Raw genomic sequence first — 22739 nt, forward strand, 5'->3', positions numbered from 1 at the left:
TATTTCAGATGCCCTTACCAGGCTACGCAGAGGCCTTTCCTCACCCTCACTATCCTCAGGGCAGCCCTCTCCTGTGGCACCACCGCCAGGCCATTCAGGGTGGTCCAGACCATCCACCCTCTTCCTCCACCGCAGCATCCCAGCAGAGTCTAGCAGAGCCTGGAGATGCGATCAGCAGCATCCCTCTCAGCAGCCTTTCCACTTCAACCTTGGTCAAAGCCATCCGTGATGAGGTGGCCAAACTAGCCAAGAAACAAGCAGACATTTTTGAGTTCCAGGTGTAGAACTTCCAATGGATTCATGGACCATCTGCACTGATACATTTATAACTTCTGTAAAGATTAGACTTATAATTTCACTGAACTTAATCATATTTCACTGGTAATTATTATTTTTTTCCTTCAATGAAACACCTGTCTGTTTTCAAAACAAGTCTTGTGTGGTTCTCTTTGCCATTGTACTATATAACATTATGTAATTAAAGTTTTCCTTTATTGTAGTTTCACATTAATATAAAATTAAAGATTTAATTTAATCAGACAATATGAAAATGTACACCGTTTTCCCATTTTAGCTGTGTTAGGTTTAATTATGAAACCTGATACGGTAATTAAACATTTACTCACTGTCATGTTGTTGATTTTCTGAGTACTAATTAAGATATTTTTAATACTCTCTTGTTCTTTTTGTAAACGTAACCAAAATTGTCAAGCTTAAAAAAAGTACGTAAAGACATTCTAAAAGTAATCCATATGAATCAAGCGGTTTAATCCAAGTCTTCTGAAGAGACATGGTCAATTTATATGGTAAACAGATTTAATTTAGGGTTTTATTTACATAAAATACATACAAATAGCACATTAAATATGGTCAACAGGAGAACAAAATAGTTTTTTTCTTGCAAATCTAGCAAGTACAACTGAAAAAATTATGAGAGATTATTAATATCTTCATTTGTGTTATTTTGAATTTGGAACAATATGAAGGTGTGTAAATGATGAGAGAATTTTCTTTCTGGAGTGAACTATCTCTTTAAACCAGAAACAAACTGACACAACAAATTACAGCATGCAGAACGCACATCCTGATTTTGCAGCGTTAGATGTGTATTTAACATATTTTGTTGATCCTGGAACAACATTCCTGTCTGAAAATGTAATCATAATCATATCCCTACCCCTAAACCTTACCCTACCCCTAAACCTTACCCTACCCATAAGTTATCCCTAAAAACAAAGGAAAATGATAGGAGAATAATACTGATGCAGAAGCAGCTAACCCTGGTTGTAAGCCTAAACTTGATATAAACTGTAAACTTGTCCCTCAAATCTGATTGGTAAAATCAGGTTCTGCAAACAAAACACAATTTGAAACAACAAAGTCATTTTCAAGGCTCAGAACCTGAATTAATTATTTGGAACGCATTGCCACAATTGGGTGTAACTGTCAAAATGTTGTCTTGAGGTTGTCTACACTGGAACTGTCAAATCCGCATGTCATCTCTCAGATTTATCCAGAATGTTTAAAACTTTATGGAAATTAACTGATATAAAAATTGACATTATTATTGTTATTATTTTATATTATTATTATTATAATTATATTTGTAATTTTACAAGGGTAAGTCTATTTCTATGGCTAAAATAATTTAAATGAATTTAGTTAATGTAATGGTCAGAAGTTATACGTAAGAAGTTATATATTCTGAGAACAACCGGCTGGATGTACATCATCAGTAGCTTATTACACAGCAGTCTAAATATTTTATTAGGTCTTTAAACGCAAAGCTTCTGCGGAGAGAGCAGTTGTGCGGCAAGTTCAAACTAGACGAATATTTAAGAGATACGGTAGAGTCTGCGTTATCTGTTTTGAGCAGTTGTTATCCGGGGATTAACATACCGCTGGATAGCGCTATTGACTAATCAGAATCAAGTATTCCACAGAGCCGTGTAATAAAAATAAAATAACATAAAAATATAGTATACTAACATAAAAATATGGGAAAATATAAAAACATATACAAAAAAGAAAAGAAAATCATATCAATCAATTCACAAGTGATAGTTGTAAAATAAATCGTAATACAATTCAGACAGGAAAATATTGGGCCTGCAGTAGCTTTGCACCATGTCAAAAATCTAAACTAGGCCAACTAAAGGTGATGCGGCGCATTGGGTACTTTCCATGTAGACACATTTGTGAGGACCTTAGTCAGGGTAGAGCCTATATTTAACTTGAGGCAAACAAAAATGAGGCAATGAAGAGACAGAAATACAGTCTCTTCAAAATATATACTGTGTTACTGTGCACAAACAACTTTAGAATACATTGTTTGTAAAAATTTGATGTTAACTACATCCAATCGAGTGGTTTATGCATCTGTGTCTGTTCAGACAGGGGCCTCACAGTCTCATTTTCATTCCACAAATTACAACAAATGGAATGTGCTATGCTTTAATAAGTTGAGATATAACAATATACCCTTAAAAAAAAAGTGTCAAAGGTGCTATTGTGGGTGAAAGTGAAATATACAAAAGCTTTATAACAATCACATTAATTTTTTTTTTTTTTTATATATATATAATTATTTAACTCGTTGTTTGTTGGACATAAGGGCTTTCTTTATTGTAACAGACTGCATTTTAAGTAGACAAGTGTTTTATTCATATACTGACACAATTTATCTATTTCCTTTAAAGCAACTTTTTATCAGTTTATGAGTCAGATATTCATAGATCAAAATTCCACATGAAGGAATTGATTTGACTGTAACTTTGACATGCACTTTACTCATGTCTCTTCAGCAATACATGTCTAAAAAATTTGCCAGAAGTTTGATGATCGCTGTAACATCCCAAGAAAAATCCAGTATTTTCATTGCCAACATGGGTCTGAAAGTAGTCCACATTATCTTCCCAAATAAAACTATAAGCAATTAACTATTCATTATCTTGAGCATGCTGTATGTACCCTGAAGTGGCTAAAGAAAACAAGAGTGTTTGACAGTTTTTGTGTATTTATTGTAAGTAAATTGAGTTTTATAGGACATACTGTCCCCACAGCTGAATATCACAGCTGAAGCGGCAACAGCAATGCATTATACTTGTATTACCTACAATTAATAAGTATGTTTTTTTTTTTTTACTATAATCCCAACATTCTTTTCCAAACTTTTCTTCAACTAACAACATTTAAATGTTTAAAATGTGGTCCATTTTGTAAAAACAATTATAATAAAAAAATAAATAATGTTTTGATTAGTTTAGATTATTTTCACACTGAATTTAGTTTTCTCCATATTTGTTTGGAGGCAGCTTCAATAAGCTTCTTAATATAAAGTTTACTTACTTTATTAAACATTGTTTAAATCATACTATTAACAGTGAAAACTTTGATAGCTGGCTATAGTCAGTTGCAGGCAATTATAATCATAGTAACATCTGGTGGTCACACTCAAATCCTGTGCAATTTCACTATTGTCAAAGTAACTTTTTAAAATGAATTTGCATTTATTAAAATTTTTTAATTTAAGTATGATAAAATCAACATTCTGATGTTATTCTGATTTGGAACCACATGTCTAATAAAGCGCTATTAAAAAGTGTGTTTGAGTCATTTTTTGATGAGACATTTTGCAACAAAAAAAAGATAACAGAATGAACATGATTCTTGTTTATTGAACTCTTTAAATTGTTTTTCATTTTATTTGTTTACAGCATGTGTATCTTTGGTTCAGGAATTATCAATTGTAATTGTGTGATATGTGGCATAATCTACGATCAATCATTTTAAGGCATTTTAAGTTTATAGCGTTTTTGCAAGGTTGAGTTAAAATTTGAGACAAAAGTGACCCAATAATATAATAGAACACTTATGTTACACTTAAAAATGTGTGGAAGTCATTGCATTAAATATCTGCAACCTATCTGGCAGGGATAAGGAAGTCAGCTTATGAATTTTGGTTTTGTTAACTGTTATCTGCATCCTCCAATGTGGACGGAACACAGTACCAAGCACAACAGTCAATTGCTGTGTCCCAATAAGCCTACTTATACTATGCCCTAAAACTAGTCTTTTTAAGAAGAAAAAGTAGATACTTTGGAGTAAGTCTCCAAAAGTAGTGTGACAGACTGAAAATATTACAGTTAAAGATAAAAGTTTTGAGTAATAATAGGTGCCCCAAAATTATTTTTTTCTCTCTTTCATCAGTTCAGGTATTTAAAAGAGTCTAAAAAGGTGTTCTAATGTTACATGGACACAGCTGTCACGGTTTATGAATTCACTGTCTCCTTTCGTCTCGTCTTGCATTGTGTGTGTGTGTGCATGTGGGCGGGGTCACTGATCGCTGCTACTGATCAGCACACCAGCTGTGTCTGATCAGTGCGCCAGCTGCAGCTGATCAGCTAACCCTATTTAGTCCCTCTGTTTTCACCTTGTCTTTGTCAGAGCGTTGTGTCTGTTTCCAGTTCCCGTGTGTTCACGCTTGTCGCCGTCTCCTGTGTTCATCGTTGTTCCTGCACTTCAGTTTTCTACGCCATCCACTTCCTGGTTGCCGGTTCCCGCTCCGTCTCTGTTTCCTATCATCTTCACCATCATCTTCACCATCTCTTCACCGGAGAGGATCGGGCTGTTCTCAGCATCCCTGTGCTACCAAGTGCCTTCACTGGACTATCCAACGCTATCTCACGACCAATTCGTACGAATTCGTACGAATGATAAAAAGTTGGCTAATTCGTACTAATTCGTACGACCTCACTTGTACGAATTTGTACGATTTGTCTAAACCCACGTGATGGGTAGGTTTAGGGGCGGGGTCAGGGGTAGGTCATTCGTATGAATTCATACGAATTGGCCAATTCGTAAAATATGTACGATTTTGCAAAAATCGTACTAATTCGTACGAGTCAGGTCGTATGAATTCGTACGAATAAGCCACCTCGTAGAATTTGTACGTTTTCCCGTGAGATCGGGCTCCAACGATCACCCATCATCACTCAACCTGCGTCTGACCAACACTCTAAATAAACCTTTATTTGACTTGCACTTGAATCCTCGTATCATATCCTGACAGAACGCTCTGACCTTCATGGATTCAGCAAGTACATCAAATCTGCATGAGTTCCTGTCACACTACACTTCCAGAATGGATCTACAGGAGGAAGATCTGACCAGCACAGGACGAGCAGTACAAACCTTGGTAGCACAGGTGTCCGAGCTTACCCAACAGCTTCAACATCTAGCTTGTTCCACTGCGCCCAGCCCACCGACTGTTCCCCTCACACTACCAGCATCCACTACCAGCATCCAGCACTTTAATCCATCCTTACTCAAAAAAATTCTGACAAACCAACACATTTTTTAACGGCAGTGTACATTCAGTAGGTTATTATTGCAATATAAACACTGTCAGAGTGATCAACAGGTATCTCTTCATTAACCAGTCGAAGCAACTTTCTGCTCTTATGTTAACTCCGTGCACTGTCAAGGTCTTCATCATATCTGTCGTGGTACCGGTCTTTGCAGCAATTATTTTACCGCAAATACTGCATCGCGCGCTGCTGGCATCGAGCCTGGAGAAATTTAGCCACACTTTTGATCGACTTTTCCACATCTTTAGGGTATTGTGTGTGCTCGCGTCTCATATGAGTATGTGCGTGGACAGTTTGTGTGCCCGCGCGCGTCTCATATGAGTATGTGCACGGAGAGTTCCGCACGTCTCGTGTATGTTGAGTTTGCGTGTATGTGCGTGAGCGACTTTAGGCGTGTCGTTGTGCATTTCATATGTATTTGTTTGAGCACTGACGTTGACGAGTTAACCCCTTAGGTATCGAAATCTGGTACCGAACAACAAGTCATTTTTCGATACTCGATAGTATCGAGGCAATTCGGTCGGTACCTAAAAAGTATCGAACTCGGTAACCAGCCCTACCAGCCGCCCACCTGAACCTCGTCTGCCTACCCCAGAGTCTTATTCTGGTGAGCCGAACTATTGTAGAGCATTTTTAACTAAATGTTCCATGTTCTTTTCCCTCCAACCACAGACTTTCAGCACAGAGGAATCCAAGGTGGCTCTTGTGCTCACACTACTATCAGGACGGGCGGCTCTGTGGGGAACGGCGGTGTGGGAAAACCAACATCTATGCTGTTCCTCGTTCCAGGCACTTTCGAGAGAGATGAGACGTGTTTTTGACTGTTTTTGACACGGCCCAGCTTTCCGTGAGCGTCGGATGCCCTCAGGCCAGTGCCGGCGATGCGGTCAGCCCCGTTCTCGTTCTCAAGCCCATACAGGTGGGTAGAGCTCGGCTTTCCCGGGAGGAGAGAGAGCGACGGAGGTCCAGGGTTCTGTGCCTCTACTATGGTGGAGCCGGACACTTCCTGAAGACCTGCCCTTCACGACCGAGCTCTACAGTAAACAGGAGGCTACTGTCGGGCGGGATCTCCGTCGGTAAGACATCATCCTCTACTCTCCTCCCGGTAAGACTGCTTTGGGCAGCCCGGTCCCAACACCTGTTAGGTTCTTCTGGACTCTGGGGCGGAGGGAAATTTTATGGACTATACAATAGCACAGAGACTCAAGATACCCGTCACCTCTCTCAAGAACACCATTTCAGTCAGTGCACTCAACGGTCAAGAACTCCCCGCCATAACACTTACCACTACCCCTCTGACACTTATCACATCTGGCAACCACTCAGAACAAGCATCATTTCTCCTCCTGGACTCACCCCTGGCTCCCATTGTCCTCGGTCACCCTTGGCTGGTCCAGCATAACCCGAGGGTTGACTGGGGACACCATTCTGTCTCATCTTGGAGCACTCAATGTCATGATTCTTGTCTTGTGTCTGCCTGTTCGTCTGTGTCTAGTTCTGTTTTTCAGGAGGAGGCAGTGGATTTATCTAACGTGCCCGCAGAGTACCTCGACCTAAAGGAGGTGTTCAGTAAGTCCCGTGCTGCTTCTCTCCCTCCGCATCGTCCCTATGACTGTGCTATAGATTTACTCCCAGGTAAGTCTCCGCCTAAGGGCAAGCTTTACTCACTTTCTGTTCTGGAAAGGGAGGCCATGGAGAAATATATTTCTGATTCTCTAGCCTCCGGATTCATCCGCCCTTCCTCTTCTCCAGCGGGGGCTTGGTTCTTTTTTGTGGGGAAGAAGGACGGCTCTCTGCGACCGTGTATTGATTACCGAGGGTTGAACAACATTACGGTAAATAATACTTATCCTTTGCCGTTGATGTCTTCAGCCTTCGAGCGGTTGCAGGGATCCTCCGTCTTCACAAAATTGGATTTACGTAATGCCTATCATTTGGTTCGCATCAGGAAGGGGGATGAATGGAAAACCGCGTTCAACACCCCCAGGGGCCATTTTGAATACTTGGTTATGCTGTTCGGGCTATCCAAATCCCCAGCGGTTTTCCAGGCACTCGTCAATGACTTGTTGAGAGACATGGTAGATCAGTTCACATATGTCTACCTGGCATATATGACATATTGATTTTTTTCTTCGTCTCTCCAGGAACACGTTCAACACGTCAGACGAGTGCTTCAGAGGTTGCTAAAGAATGGGCTTTTTGTCAAGGCGGAGAAATGCGCTTTTCATGCACAGTCTGTTCCTTTCCTAGGTTACATCATTTCTTCTGAGGGAGTGCGTATGGATCCTGACAAGGTTAAGGCAGTGGTAGATTGGCCAAGTCCAGATTCCCGTAAGGCCCTACAGAGGTTTCTGGGGTTCGCCAACTTCTATCGGCATTTCATTCGCAACTTCAGCCAACTAGCCGCGCCTCTGACCGCCTTGACCTCCCCCAGAACGACATTCAGGTGGTCCGATACAGCAGAGGCTGTATTCGTCAACCTCAAAAGCCGCTTTGTTTCGGCTGCCATCTTAAGCCCCTTTCACACAGCGCTTTGAACCCGGGAAATTGCCGGCAAATTGCCAGAGCGCCTTCTGTGTGAACGCAAACACAACCCGGGATTGATGCCGGGATCGATGCCATGTTGGGGACCTAGTAACATTGCCGTGTTCAGTCCCGGAACGCGCGCTGTGTGAACAAAAGCCGTAATAATGCCGTGTCGTAGTGATGATGCTGAAGCTGGGATCGTTCGCCAGCTGTGAAACGGTACGTAATGCGCAAGTTTATGATCGAATCAGAGAAAAAAAATGCACAAGTGTGGTTTCTCGAGAGAGAAATCGCAGCTCATAAGCAAACTTAAGACACTGCTGAGACATTAACGTCACATCGATGTCACGTGTCTTTACGGGATTTTTACGGGTTGTGTGTGAACGCACTCTCTGATTCCGGAAAATCACTGGCAGTGTGAATGAACCAAAATCAAACGAACCCGGGTCAAATCCCGTGTCTTTTTATCCATTTATTTTCCGGAATCTCTGTGTGAAAGGGGCTTTAGTCGCCCCTGATCCCTCACGTCAGTTTGTGGTGGAGGTCGACGCATCAGAGGTGGGGGTAGGTGCAGTTCTATCCCAACGTTCTTCCTCAGATGACAAGATGCACCCTTGCGCGTTTTTGTCCCACCGTTTATCACCTGCCGAACGTAATTATGACATTGGTAACAGAGAGTTGTTGGCCGTCAAGTTAGCGTTGGAGGAGTGGCGTCATTGGTTAGAAGGGTCGGGGGTACCTTTTATCGTTTGGACCGATCATAAGAACCTTGAATATATTAGATCTGCTAAAAGACTCAACTGCAGGCAGGCTCGATGGGCACTTGTTTTCGGATGTTTTGACTTTTCTCTCTCGTACCGCCCCGGGTCCAAAAACATCAAACCTGATTCTTTATCTCGCATTTTTGATCCATCCGAATGCCCGGTTACTCCCGAGTGCATTTTGCCCGAGAAGATAGTTATCCCCACACTCACATGGGAGGTCGAATCGAAGGTCAAGTCAGCCTTAGAAGGGGTAACTCCTCAGCCCGGTTGCCCACCGAGTCGATTGTTTGTACCGGAGGAGTTACGGTCATTGCTCCAACATTGCTTGTCATCCAGGAGTAAACCGGACTAGCTGTTTAGTAAAGCAACAATTCTGGTGGCCATCAATGGCTCGCGACATACGCAGTTTTGTTTTGACTTGCTCAGTTTGTGCCATTGGTAAGACATCTAACCAACCTCCTGATGGGTTACTCCATCCGCTGTCTGTCCCTTTGAGACCCTGGTCCCACATAGCGCTAGATTTTGTCACCGCCCTCCGGCCCTCTAATGGCATGACGGTTGTTTTAACCGTAGTGGACCGGTTCTCGAAGGCGGCACATTTCATCCCCTTGCCCAAATTACCTTCAGCCAAGGAGACAGCGGTGACTGTTGTAGACCACGTCTTTCGTTTACATGGCCTCCCGATGGACGTGGTCTCCGACAGGGGATCCCAATTTGTGTCCAAATTCTGGAAAGAGTTCTGTAGATTACTAGGGGCTACAGTCAGTCTGTCTTCGGGTTACCATCCCCAGAGCAATGGTCAGACCGAGCGAGCCAACCAAGATTTGGAGAGAGTGTTGTGATGTTTGGTGTCCAAGAATCCTTCAGCCAACAACTTTCTATGGTTGAGTACGCACATAACTCGTTACCAGTGTCATCCACGGGCCTCTCTCCGTTTGAGTGTAGTCTAGGGTACCAGCCACCAATTTTTCCGAGTCTGGATTCCGAAGTCGTGGTCCCCTCCACTCACGCCTTCGTCCAGAGGTGCCACCGCACATGGACCAGAGCCCGTGAGACTCTGCTCCAGGTGGGGGCGTGCACTAAGGCTAAGGCCGATCGCCACCGGTCAAGGCCTCCCGTATACGTCGTGGGTCAAAAAGTGTGGCTTTCTACCAAGAATATTCCACTCCACTCCGTGTCTTATAAGCTAGCTCCCAAATTCATTGGCCCATTCACTGTCACCAAGATCATTAGTCCGGTGACAGTCCGCCTCAAACTTCCTCCGGCGTACAGGAGAATTCACCCCGCCTTTCATGTCTCCAAATTGAAACCTGTTTTTCGTTCTCACCTTAATCCGCCGGCCCCGGTTCCCCCACCGCCGTGACTCGTAGACGGGGAACCTACGTATTCGGTCAATCGTATTCTGGACTCGAGATGGAAATTCTGGATTCCAGTACCTGGTGGACTGGGAAGGTTACGGTCCGGAGGAGAGAAGTTGGGTTCCTGCTAGGGACATTCTGGATAACACCCTTATTGATGATTACAATCAACAGGCAGCCAGGAGGCGCTCCTAGGGGGAGGGGTACTGTCACGGTTTATGAATTCACTGTCTCCTTTCGTCTCGTCTTGCATTGTGTGTGTGTGTGTGCATGTGGGCGGGGTCGCTGATCGCTGCAGCTGATCAGCTAACCCTATTTAGTCCCTCTGTTTTCACCTTGTCTTTGTCAGAGCGTTGTGGATGTTCCCGTGTCCGTTCCTGTCTGTTTCCAGTTCCTGTGTGTTCCCGCTTGTCGCCGTCTCCTGTGTTCATCGTTGTTCCTGCACTTCAGTTTTCTACGCCATCCACTTCCTGGTTGCCGGTTCCCGCTCCGTCTCTGTTTCCTATCATCTTCATCATCATCTTCACCATCTTTTCACCGGAGAGGATCGGGCTGTTCTCAGCATCCCTGTGCTACCAAGTGCCTTCACTGGACTATCACCCATCATCACTCAACCTGCATCTGACCAACACTCTAAATAAACCTTTATTTGACTTGCACTTGAATCCTCGTATCATTTCCTGACAACAGCGACCCCATTGGATTAAACGGAGAAAAGTGAAGTCAATTAGAAGCACTCATTTCCTGATGGCTGACCGTACTGCGCAGACTCCAACTGAGCTTGACGACGTAGATGTGACGTGAGCAACCTGTCTGTCTTCTAGTAGCTGTGCCAAGAGAAATCTAAATCATTCCTTTCCGAAATTTGCAGAGACGGAGAGTGTGAGTAGGAGGTGTCCATGAGCTAGGAGCAGGAGAAACTTTTGCTAAGTATTCTGATTAATTATTTTGTCATTTTGCCTCCACGTCCCCCCGATTGCCCGCGATACGGTAATTTCTCTACTGTGTGACAGAGAGTCGCATGGTTATGATGCAATCGTTAGCCTATTTTTACAAAAACTGCTTCTACGGGGCCATAACGTAAGATACAAGGTAGTGGAGCCTTTTATACATTCTCGTGTTTCTTTAGAAATAAATAATGGACAAATGGAATCTTTAAACGCCTCAGATGTAAAGTTATTAGCTGTCAAAGTGATGCCAAAATGAATGGGAGTCAATGGAATGCTAACAGCAGGTGAGGGTCTGCTAATCAATGGCGGCCCCCGGGGAAGCTTCAGTTTTTTTCTGAAACATTACCCCCTTGGCCAAAACGCTGCAGACACTAATCTGTGTTCTTTCATCATTTTCTTTTCTTTTCATTTCTATTCCTCCTTTCCCCCCCTTTAAGTTTGATGTAATTGAGAATTTGTGAAACCCCTGTAATTATAAGAATGGTTTGGTCCGGCCTGTTAGTTTTGGGTGAGGGATCCCTGAGAAACATCTGAGACCCAGAACTCAGTTGTGTACTGATGCACCGTTTATCAGTCAATGTTTTTGTTTTTTCTTTTCTTTTTTCTGCACAAAGTGTTGTTAATAAGTGAGTGTTGCAGTCAATAAAATGTCTCCTGAAAATTTTATGGAAGAACCCTTCCCTTACACTTGTAAATATGTGATGTATAAGTAAGAGATTTGAAACTATCAACTATATTTCCTGTGTAATCTTGATAGATTTTCCAGGTTGAGCTGTTTAGTGTGTTATATTGTGTTTACTCACAACATTTTGTTTAATGTGGAAAAGTGAAATGTAAAATGGTGTTTTTCTCTAAAAATATACACTCGTAAAGGTTAAAACAGCATATCTACAGCAAGTGAGACTATTAATCATTATTAATTGGAAGTGTTTATAGAATAGATAGAATCATTATTCTATCAAAGTGATTATGTTTGTTGCATTGGAGTTGTTCTGATTTCTCTTTGTATAGAACTTCACTATATCTTAAATAGAAAAACCAATTGAAGTGTTGAGTGAACACATAGGGTGATGGTAAGAGACAAGACACATGTATAGTTGTATCCAGAATGTTTATTGAAGTTGCTTAAAAGTGTAATATAGAAGAGAAATGGTCAAATGTATTACATTTAGCTGACTTAATGGACATACATTTAAATGCTGTGAATTGAATTGCACAGAGAACATGACCTGCAAAATAATGTGTTATACGTATACGTGACCTGTTTTGAATGCGTTGTACTTACCTGTTACCTTAAAAGGTTAAAAAGAGAAAAGTCGTTAAAGAAAGCACCAGAACGCTGCAGACACTAATCTGTGTTCTCTCATAATTTCCTACAGTTACTATCTATAATCCTTCCCTGTTTGAGACCGGTAATATAGGCAAGCTTTGGCACATACTACCATATCATAAAACTGTGCTCTTTAGTTACATGCATTCTGTCAATGTAAACTGGCCTGTCAATCAACCTTATACACACTCTCAACATATGTGACATTTGTATCATCAAATATCAACATATATCATCCAACATAATGTAAAGAACATTCTGTGAAAATATAACCTTGATTTCTTTAATATTGACTGAGTATTGAAAATTATTTTTAAAACTTGCGCAACACATTTGAACCATAACCATCATAACGATGTGCCATATACCACATAAAAGCAGAGCTTCTCCCATTTTCAGTGATATATGACACATTCATTGGAAAAGTCTGTTTATTATGACACATATCCAAAAAGCGTTGTAAAGTCTCGGAAGAAGAAATTACCCGCCTGGTTACTCCTAGTAGCGGTTTCTACACTATATTAAATTATTATGGGATCTCAATTCAATGCTTTCAGAATCTTTTTTTTTTTTTAATAATTTTCTTTATGTATTTTTTAAATATATTTTATATTAATATATATTTATTGAACAAAAATGTATTATTTTATTGATCAAAATAAACAGAAAATAGTGCAAACTTTAAAGTGATTGGGTTTAAGGGAATTAAGAGAGGTGTAGCTGATTGATGATTTACTGTAAAAAATAAATAAAAAAAGTCACCTTATTAATCAATATCTCTATAATGGACAGATTTGGATAGGCAGCATTAAAATTGTAATATTTTATTGAATGCAGAAAAAACTGTGATGATCTTTAAATATTCCTAGGGTATATAGGGTAACTGTTATTTTTTACATTTTTGCTACCAAAACAAGCTATCGTATAATAACGGGTATGATTTTGTTTTCCAGCTGCATGGAAAGTTGTACAGATCAGAAATGTATATATATATTTTTTCTAGTTATTTTATTTTATTTACTATGAGTGATTACTGCAATATCTCAAGTCTTCTTACAGTGCTTATTTCTGTTTGTTACTAACTAATGCATTTACCCCCATTGCCAGTAGATGTCATCCATGATCTTTCTTGTGTTTTGTTCTGTAGTAGAGAAATTGCCTTGAAATGAATGTATTCAAGATCACCCTCAAGGTTTGGTTTATAAAGATGTTTCTCATAAATAGCCTAAGGTTGGACGAAGATGTTTTTTAAAAAAAACCTTTATACCCTGACACATCAATCCCTGTAATAATCTTTATCCTGACTTATTAAACTCCAGCTTTAAACTCAGTTCCTAATGTCTTCTGAAATCCCACTTGTCTTTTTCAACCAAAACCATTAAAATGTCAAACTAATCCAACACCGTCATTGTATGGAATTATTTTTGTGGCAATAATAAAGAACGTAACTTTTCAAGAAACTAATGAAAATATAAATTGAAACTGAATAAAATATCTTTGAAACTGAAAAAGAATGCAAATTTGAAAAAATACAGGCACATTTTTTTTACTTCGTTTTTAATACAATGCAGTTTTGCTAACTGTTTTCTCATCTTTCTTTCGCTGAATTGAACTTACAAATGCACTTCCAGAGTTTTAATTTACACTCCCTGAGTTTTCGTTCGCCGTTCTGGCACATAGTTCTCGTGGGGGTGGGGCTAGCAGCAGTGTGTTCTCATTGGCTACTGAGTTTTTGATTGACAGCTTCTTGACCTGGAAGTGAAGACGTCAGTGTTGTGTTTATGTGTGGATGTGAGCGTCTGTGAGTGCAAAAATTTAGCTATTTATAATATGAACTCCTTAAGAGTTGTAGCGTTTATACGCCCACGTATAAATATTATTAATTATTATTCATAACGGAATATGACCAATAATTAATATTTTAATTATTTTTAATTATCTTCAGAATTTACTGTAGCAGAATCAATAGTATGATCATTTTATCAGTTCATCCAATTAACAGAAAGCATAAACAAGTATTAACTCTAGGAAATATAATATCTTCCTGGTCAAGAAAGAATTAATCCCCAGCTAACAATAAATTACGAAGTAAATTAAGGGTAACAGCATAGGTAACTTAAATCGAAGTTCAAGACAATAAATCTGATAAGCACACACGAGTAATCTCTTTTAAATACAAACAATACTTTATTGATTATATAGACTACTAACACATAAAGCTAATATCTAACACAAACACACGCACACACACACATACACATTCATACGCGTTGCAGAAAGGGATAGAGTGAGGAAAGAGTGGGTTTAAGAGTGAAAGGATGAAATCTCACGATTCCATATACACTAGACATGACCTGAACAAACCATCAATCATTAATTTAACCCTTCTATCGTTTTAGGCAGGTTATTAAAGTTATATAAATACACCAGTTAAGATTTTAGCCTGCATGGAGGTACTTGCGTATTTGCTTTTGGGGATTCCCTTTTTGTTGCGTGAAAGGGGTTTTCCCGGTCCGTTCGGTCTCCTCGTGCCTGATGTCTGGATCACGGGGTCAGTCACGTGGTGTGCTGGCGGAATGAAAGTCTTTGTTTGAAGCTGGCTTTGCAGACGAAACGTGGCTCGAAATCTTGTCGCAAAACTTAACTTAGAACCGACACTCACAACGGAAAAGAAATGAAACTAAGAAAAGAAAGGAAATTGAGAGTAGATGATGATGGCTTGAATGAAGCTATTTAACCCATGTTCTTCAGATCTTGATTTGGGTTATTTCGTTTGCGCGTTTACATGGTTCCTATAGAGAGAGAGAGAGCTTCGAGAGCAGCGAGAGAGAGAGAGAGAGCGAGAGAGCGAGAGAGAGCAGCGAGAGAGAGCAGCGAGAGAGAGCAGCGAGAGAGAGAGCTTTGTTTTTGGGTCTAAGGTTTTAAACTAAAATTTTGTCCAACCTCCAGGATGAGTTCTGGCCAATTAGACACTGGCTGAATTTAGGAGGTGACGTTCTTTTCAGTTCTGATCGTAAATCATGCTTATCTGTGCTCTCCTTACTAACAGAGAGAACAGGGGCCACAGTTTAGACATGATTTCTAATTAAAAGAAGATCAAAACATATTACACCGATATCATTCAAGCCATCTTGCTAGTTGTGTTCGTAAGATAGCATTGATATGAAACAGTACACACTTTCATTCATTCACTCCTTCTAATAGTTAATATAATAACTATTACCTGAATTAAATGGGATCAAAACATATTATCTTATTAAAATATACATATAAGTGGTGGAAACAACCCAGGATTAGGTAGTTGCATGATTGTTTGATCATGAGTCCATTGAAAATTGTTCTTGAATGATTTTATGTATAGTTATTGATAAGAATCAGTTCTCTGGTGAAGAGACAGAACTCTGTTTGTTCAGAGGTCTTAATGAGGCGGTGGTTCAGGAATGTTGTCGGGGGTTTCAGTAACATCTGCTGGTGTCGATTCTTCTTCTAAAGGGTCTTTTGCAGACTCTCTGGCACCGGGATGGGTGACTTATGGCTCTGGTCTTGGTGATTTGACTCTGGAATGTGCGGACACTGTCTTTATCTTAACCAGTCCGTATTAGGCCACAAAGCTAGCCATTGACCAGTTAGGTGTTAGTGCCGGGGGCTCCTTCAATTAGTCAGACCGGTGATGATCATGAGACGTTCTGAACAAATCTTCCCCCCTCAGTCATCGAGAAGTAGAGAATTTGAATTAATATTCAAAAAGAAGATTAGTTGGTGGTTGCTTTCTACCCATTGTCGCTACATATCCCCCCTCCGTTCGACGATGTGTTGAGTAGAAGACATCGGTGAACGCTGGAGAAATGGGTAGAGGAAGCAAACACACACAGCAAACAACAAGACAACACCTCCATGACTGGTCACTTTACTGGTGCAGGACATTAGATTACCTAGGCATAAACAGGTTCACTCTCTCAATGTAGTTAATCACGTTGAATAAAGTTTAGTTCAATCTTAGGACCGTTATCCTAGTTCGTTTTGGGACGGTGATTAATCAATTTTGTGATTAAATTTGATTTGTTTGTTTTATTCTCTTCTAAATTGTTCTAGGTTTGGACCAATTTACCTTTCAATTTGTGATACGAATGATGCAGGGAGTTCTCTGGCTCACATTCGTTTTAAGGTGACTTACAAATATTAGGCGTGGTGTGTCAATCCTATTATTGCGACCTTGACCCTTATAGGGTGGACAGGCATTTTACCTAATAAAAGAAGAAGGAAAGGAAGGAAGAGGTAAAACAAAACAAAGCAGTTGAGTGTTCCTGGTATGACTTATAACTACTGTTGCGCAGCTAAGGTGTCAGGTATCACGATGTAATGAGAGGTGTTCTCAGGTGTACTTGTTGGATGGGTAGTTACCATGTTTCCTATGGTAAGTGTAGCTACGGTGTTAAGCTAGTTCCTGAAGTTAGTTTTTACCTGTGGGAGAAAACATGTTTGTTGCGTGTTTTGCACGGTAGAGGTGGTTAACTTCTATATGTTAGTGAGTATGTTAGGGGTGTTGTGTAGTGTATGCATGTATGCATGCATGTATGTATGTATGTATGTATGGTCAGATCTGTTTCAGTCTGTTTTGCTCCCCCCTTTGCTTGATGGCTTAGCTTTGATGAGCTTGTTGCCTCTTTGCCTTGGAGAAAGGATCTTCTGTGATCTGCTGGGGGTCAAACCAGTAAGGCAGGAAGTTCTCTGGCAGACATGGGGAGGTAGTTTGGCATGGATGCGTGAAGCTGTAGTGCGAAACTTGGTCTCCGTTGTTGCATTCCTCCGATGATGCCTTCTGGTTGTGACAGCCTTTCTGATCTTCTGTGCTTACTGTTGTTGCTGTAGCACACACATGGTTCTTGAGTTGGAGCTCGTTTGGTGGTTTCTTTATGAGTGATGGGTAACCAGGATGGTGTTTTCTGGTACCTCTGGGTGTTTGTCAGTGGTTGACTGTGAGAGACCACTTTGTTCTGTGTTGTTGTAGAACAAGTGGTTGTCATCTTCATTATGAAGGTGTATCAGATGAGTCGTGGGTCTTCCGTTCCATCGCTAGTCATAGCAAATTTGACTCATCTTGTTGGTCATCCGTGTTCAGCCTGCTTTCTAGGAACACTTCCCGTTGCCTCATTAGTGGTTCCATGTCTTTTCCATGCGGTTGGTGTGGTAGCTGTCATCGGCATGGGAGTCACGTTCTCTGTGCTTCTTACGAAGAACTGTGGTGTTGTCATGCCACTGGTTGTCTTCCAGTGCAAGGCTTGTGTCTTGGCTGAAGGAGTTTGAAATTGTGGATGTTTTCAAACCTTTCTTTGAGGACATCTTCTGTTTGATGTGGGCCTTGTGTGTCAGGTCACGCAGCTGTTGAATTGTCATTGTGTCTGCGCAGGCCTCGAGACCAAGATAATAACTCAATCCGGGGTGCAGATTTCTCAGGAAGAGGTTTTTGAAATTCACATCCTCTTCATGTTCAGGTGAGTTATGTGCACCAAAGAAGGCTTGTCGAAAACGGTGGTAGTAGGCTTGAGGAGTCTCTTGCCGACCTTGTTTAGTTTCCAAAGCGATTAACACACCATGTTCCGACTCTGGGCCTGTGAATTCTTTAATCAGTGTCTCACATAGCAGCTGGTAGTTTGACTTGACATGAGCAGGTTGTCGGTCTAGGAAGCTTCGTACCTTTGGAGTGGATGTCGATCTGAGGATGTAAAACCTGTCTCTGTCAGTCACATGTGGTCTCACCTCTAGGTGGAAGTTGATATCTCGGATGTGGGCCTGGATGTCTGGGCCCTCCGTGGAGTTCAGGTTGAACTGAGTGATACTCTTAACCAGCTGGTTGAGATCTTTACAGGTCATCCCCTGTGCAGCTTTGGAGTCTGCCTGAATGAGCTCTCTTTGTTTGTTGGCAGTGAACAGTTCTGTGGTGAAGGCTGGTGACCTTTCGGGTTGTGGCCATTCACTTCTTTCACTGTATGCCAGTTCTTGGATGGAGGACTCTGTTCTGCTCAGCAGTGGTGATGCTGAGGGAGGTCTCTCCCTTCTTGGCTCTGGTTTCTGTTTGAAAATGTGCTGGAGTTCATCTCTGACCGCGTAGAGCTCGTCGTTGACGTCATCTCGCTGTTGGGTCAGATGGTCGATTTCAGCACTGCACCTTTCCAGGTGGTCTTTCAGAGCAATGATCTTAGAGTTCTTGACTTTAATGTCAGCTTTAGCTTTCTCTAGCTGGTGTTCAGCAGACTGGAGTTGGTTTACCAGGTGCTTCTGGACAGTCTTTAATTCTTGTTTGTCACGTTCAGTGACTGCAAGGGCTTCTTGGAGCTTGTAAACTTGCTTCTTTGTTTCTTGCTTCACTTTGTCGGGCACTTCGAGTTCGACTTGAGCTTTCACTTTGAGCTGGTCAGTGCAGAGTTGAGTGTGCATCAGCTCTCTCAGGAACTCAGTGGTCTGAAGCTTGAAGTCGTCCTGGACTTTCACTTCCAGCTTGTCTATGCGGCTCTGGGCACGTGTCAGCTCCTCCTGAAGGTGGGTGATGTGCTTGTCGCTTAGTGTCAGCTGGGCTGTGAAGGCATTGCTTAGGGAACAGATAATCTTGGTTAGTTCCGCGTGGTTGTGGTTCTGATTCTGGCTTGAATCATGTGTCAGGAATCTTCTCAGCGTTATGATTATTATTAAAAATAATAACAGTTCAAATGTCTTTGGTGTGAGGCAGTCTGCAATGCCTCCGAGCCAGGCGTCCACGTCAGTGGGGTTTGTTGTCCACGACATGTTGGCACGCTGGGGTGAAGAGACTGACACAGATCTGTGTGGGGTGTAAGCCTATATGTGGTTGAACAGCTAAGTGTCGTTTCAGTGACTGTACAACAATAGTGAAGTGTTGTAATGTCTAAGTGTTGGTCTCAGTGTAGACAGGTAGGTTAGTGATGTGGAAACTTTGTCACTCAACTAAGTGAGGGAAAGAGAGAAAAAGGTTAAAACAAATCTCAATTGAAAGGATTTTTTTTTTTTTTTTGAAAAGCTGGTTTAAACTCGTGATGTGTCACTCAACTGAGTAAGGGGAAAAAAGAGAGAGAGGTTAAAACCAATTTCAATAAAACAAGAAAGAAAATTCTTAAGTAGGAGAAATATTATTTTTCTCGTAAATGCTTCCGAGTTTTACAGGATTGACACCACACACCGTCAGTTGGACCGCTTACAGCTGGGATGCTATGAAGGCGACGGTTGCTCAACACTGGTCTCTGTTAATTGATCTTGGATAAGATGTTAAATTGTAAATTGCGTTTACAAAGACAGAGAGAGTATGGAGAACAAGAGAGGGTTTGATTACAAATCAAATACCTAATAATTGTTTTCTTTGGAAAAATTATCTTTCTCTTTCTTTAGACTCGATTGATGGTTCTTCCAGGTTTGTTTCCTACAAATGTGAAGGATGGGAAATCAGGACAGAACAGGAAGGATGTAAGAAGGAAAGGAGGGAAGGAGATTGGATCCACAAATGGCTCTGGAGCCTTTGTCGAACTACAAGTATAGAATTGATAGTTGCCAACCAACTAAACATTCAAAAATAAAGCTTTGTAAAGAGAGGGTTATCTCTGATTTATTTGAAACTTGTAGTGAGATACCAATGTCTCCTATTGAGGCTCAGGTGTGTCGCTCCACAGCGACAAAAAGAGGTAAATGGGTAAAATAGAATGGTTAAGTTTATAACCACAACTTGAGAAGGAGGTTACAACGCAATAACAATAAATGAGCAAGTAGGAGTCTAACAATATTTGAAATAGGGAAATGTGGGTTGAATAAGTTTACTTAACTTTCAAAGTTCAAAACGTATTCACCTTAAGTGATTAAATCTAAAAGAGTAATTTAGAAATTATGAAAATTATGAAATTAGATTTATCAAAAATAAATCTAGAAATCATTAGAAATTACCTGTTTAGAAAAATAGATTTTCAATTTTAATTTCCTTTTTTAAATCAAATTAGAATTTGACAATTAATAATCATAAACCAGTATTTTCTTTTTCAAGTAAAATGCAGGTAAACGAAATTAATAATTGCAAACGAAATTTCCTTTTCACTGAAAATATGGGTAATTAAAATATTAGACAGGTAAAATAAGAAAGAAGAAAAGACCAACAGGTGTAAAAATCAAGGTGTTTAAATGGTTAAATCACTTTAACGTTGTTCAAACAGACACTGTATTTAACCACTGATGTTAATACAAATGACAAACGTAAATAATGCTTAAGGCTTTAGCATATAGGCCTCACTGTAAACAACTGCCTAGGTTAGGTTAGCTTAGCCAAGGGTTAGCAGCTAGCTTAGCCACCAAAGGGTTTGTTTACGCTGTGGTCAGGGCTTTGCTGTGGCTCTGATCATGCGAGGGTCAGAGTTCCCCCGGAAGCGTTGGTTAAGACTTCCGTGTCACGATTGTAACTATGGCGACAAAACAACGCTAGTGGGCAAACATGTGAATTGCAGTTTGTAAACAGTAATGCATGTTACATGAAATGTCGGCACATTTCAACAATGTTCAAAGAATATACACGTCGATCATATTACGTGAAATGTCGGCGCATTTCAAAAATACAAATAAAGGACACCACTCGTAGTTTTTACGACGTGGGGCTTCACTCAGTTGTTTAAGAGTGAGATTAACTTTAAAGGGCAGCTTTGCGCTGTAATAGATGGAACAATAGCGATCTCGGCGGATCGTCTCTGTGCAATGTTATCTGAGCACACAAAAACAACAGGGTTCCTAACTGTTGGTTAAGTTTCAACGTCAAGCTTTACTTGAACACAACTTTAAATAATTCCTATTCAACTACACTCGGACATACGCAGTGTTTACGCGAGAATTAATTGAACTGACACAGATAAGCTTATCGTTTATCACGGGGATTGCCGTGGGACACGCACGGACAACCTGAGAAATAAAGACTAATCTGTGAGGAGAATATTCGTCCTTGCAGTGGAACACGCACTGAGTGACAATCAGATAAATAAGGAACGTTAGACGAGGAACACGCTCATCCGTCCTTTACATGGTTATTTTAATTACTGCAGTTTTAATTTCATTCAGCTCTCTGACTGATACAAACACACATAACGTTATAGCTATTTGAAAGACTCTGGAACACGCAGACGTCTTAAGCTATAAGTATTTCAGAAATTGAGGGACACGCTCAATCCTTACCTTATCATTGTGTGAGATCTTATATCTTGGGTTATTTTACTGCAGTTTAAAATAAAATAAAAATAGGCAGGCAGCCTAGACTAGAGTAACAGCTCTCTCTGTGTATTCACATTCATTCAAACAGGGCGCGCGGCGCTCGCTGCATACGTCATACACACAGACTCGGAGGTTCGGATCTCTCCTCCGCATACTATGAAAATATAATTACTTCGTATATGCTTACAATTTAGGTTAAACTTCCCGCATTCGTCTCCACCATTTAATGTAGCGTTTATACGCCCACGTATAAATATTATTAATTATTATTCATAACGGAATATGACCAATAATTAATATTTTAATTATTTTTAATTATCTTCAGAATTTACTGTAGCAGAATCAATAGTATGATCATTTTATCAGTTCATCCAATGAACAGAAAGCATAAACAAGTATTAACTCTAGGAAATATAATATCTTCCTGGTCAAGAAAGAATTAATCCCCAGCTAACAATAAATTACGAAGTAAATTAAGGGTAACAGCATAGGTAACTTAAATCGAAGTTCAAGACAATAAATCTGATAAGCACACACGAGTAATCTCTTTTAAATACAAACAATACTTTATTGATTATATAGACTACTAACACATAAAGCTAATATCTAACACAAACACACGCACACACACACATACACATTCATACGCGTTGCAGAAAGGGATAGAGTGAGGAAAGAGTGGGTTTAAGAGTGAAAGGATGAAATCTCACGATTCCATATACACTAGACATGACCTGAACAAACCATCAATCATTAATTTAACCCTTCTATCGTTTTAGGCAGGTTATTAAAGTTATATAAATACACCAGTTAAGATTTTAGCCTGCATGGAGGTACTTGCGTATTTGCTTTTGGGGATTCCCTTTTTGTTGCGTGAAAGGGGTTTTCCCGGTCCGTTCGGTCTCCTCGTGCCTGATGTCTGGATCACGGGGTCAGTCACGTGGTGTGCTGGCGGAATGAAAGTCTTTGTTTGAAGCTGGCTTTGCAGACGAAACGTGGCTCGAAATCTTGTCGCAAAACTTAACTTAGAACCGACACTCACAACGGAAAAGAAATGAAACTAAGAAAAGAAAGGAAATTGAGAGTAGATGATGATGGCTTGAATGAAGCTATTTAACCCATGTTCTTCAGATCTTGATTTGGGTTATTTCGTTTGTGCGTTTACATGGTTCCTATAGAGAGAGAGAGAGCTTCGAGAG

General features: G+C 40.6%; 1 protein-coding gene across 4 annotated transcripts in view; it reads left to right on the forward strand.

The window, feature by feature from the left end:
- Positions 1-3586, forward strand: part of kiaa1549lb (KIAA1549-like b) — a 196258-nt gene extending 192672 nt beyond the window's left edge. For 3 of the 4 annotated variants that reach the window (XM_084409246.1, XM_084409247.1, XM_084409248.1), the window contains one exon: positions 9-3586. In XM_084409246.1, the coding sequence (XP_084265372.1) occupies positions 9-284 (276 nt within the window). In that variant the 3' untranslated portion in view covers positions 285-3586. The remainder of the gene's footprint in view (positions 1-8) is intronic. The other variant, XM_084409249.1, reaches the window with a different exon arrangement.
- The last annotated feature ends 19153 nt before the right edge of the window (positions 3587-22739 follow it).

The sequence above is a fragment of the Rutilus rutilus genome (genome assembly GCF_951802725.1).
Source record: "Rutilus rutilus genome assembly, chromosome: 5".
NCBI classification, from domain to species: Eukaryota; Metazoa; Chordata; class Actinopteri; order Cypriniformes; family Leuciscidae; genus Rutilus; species Rutilus rutilus.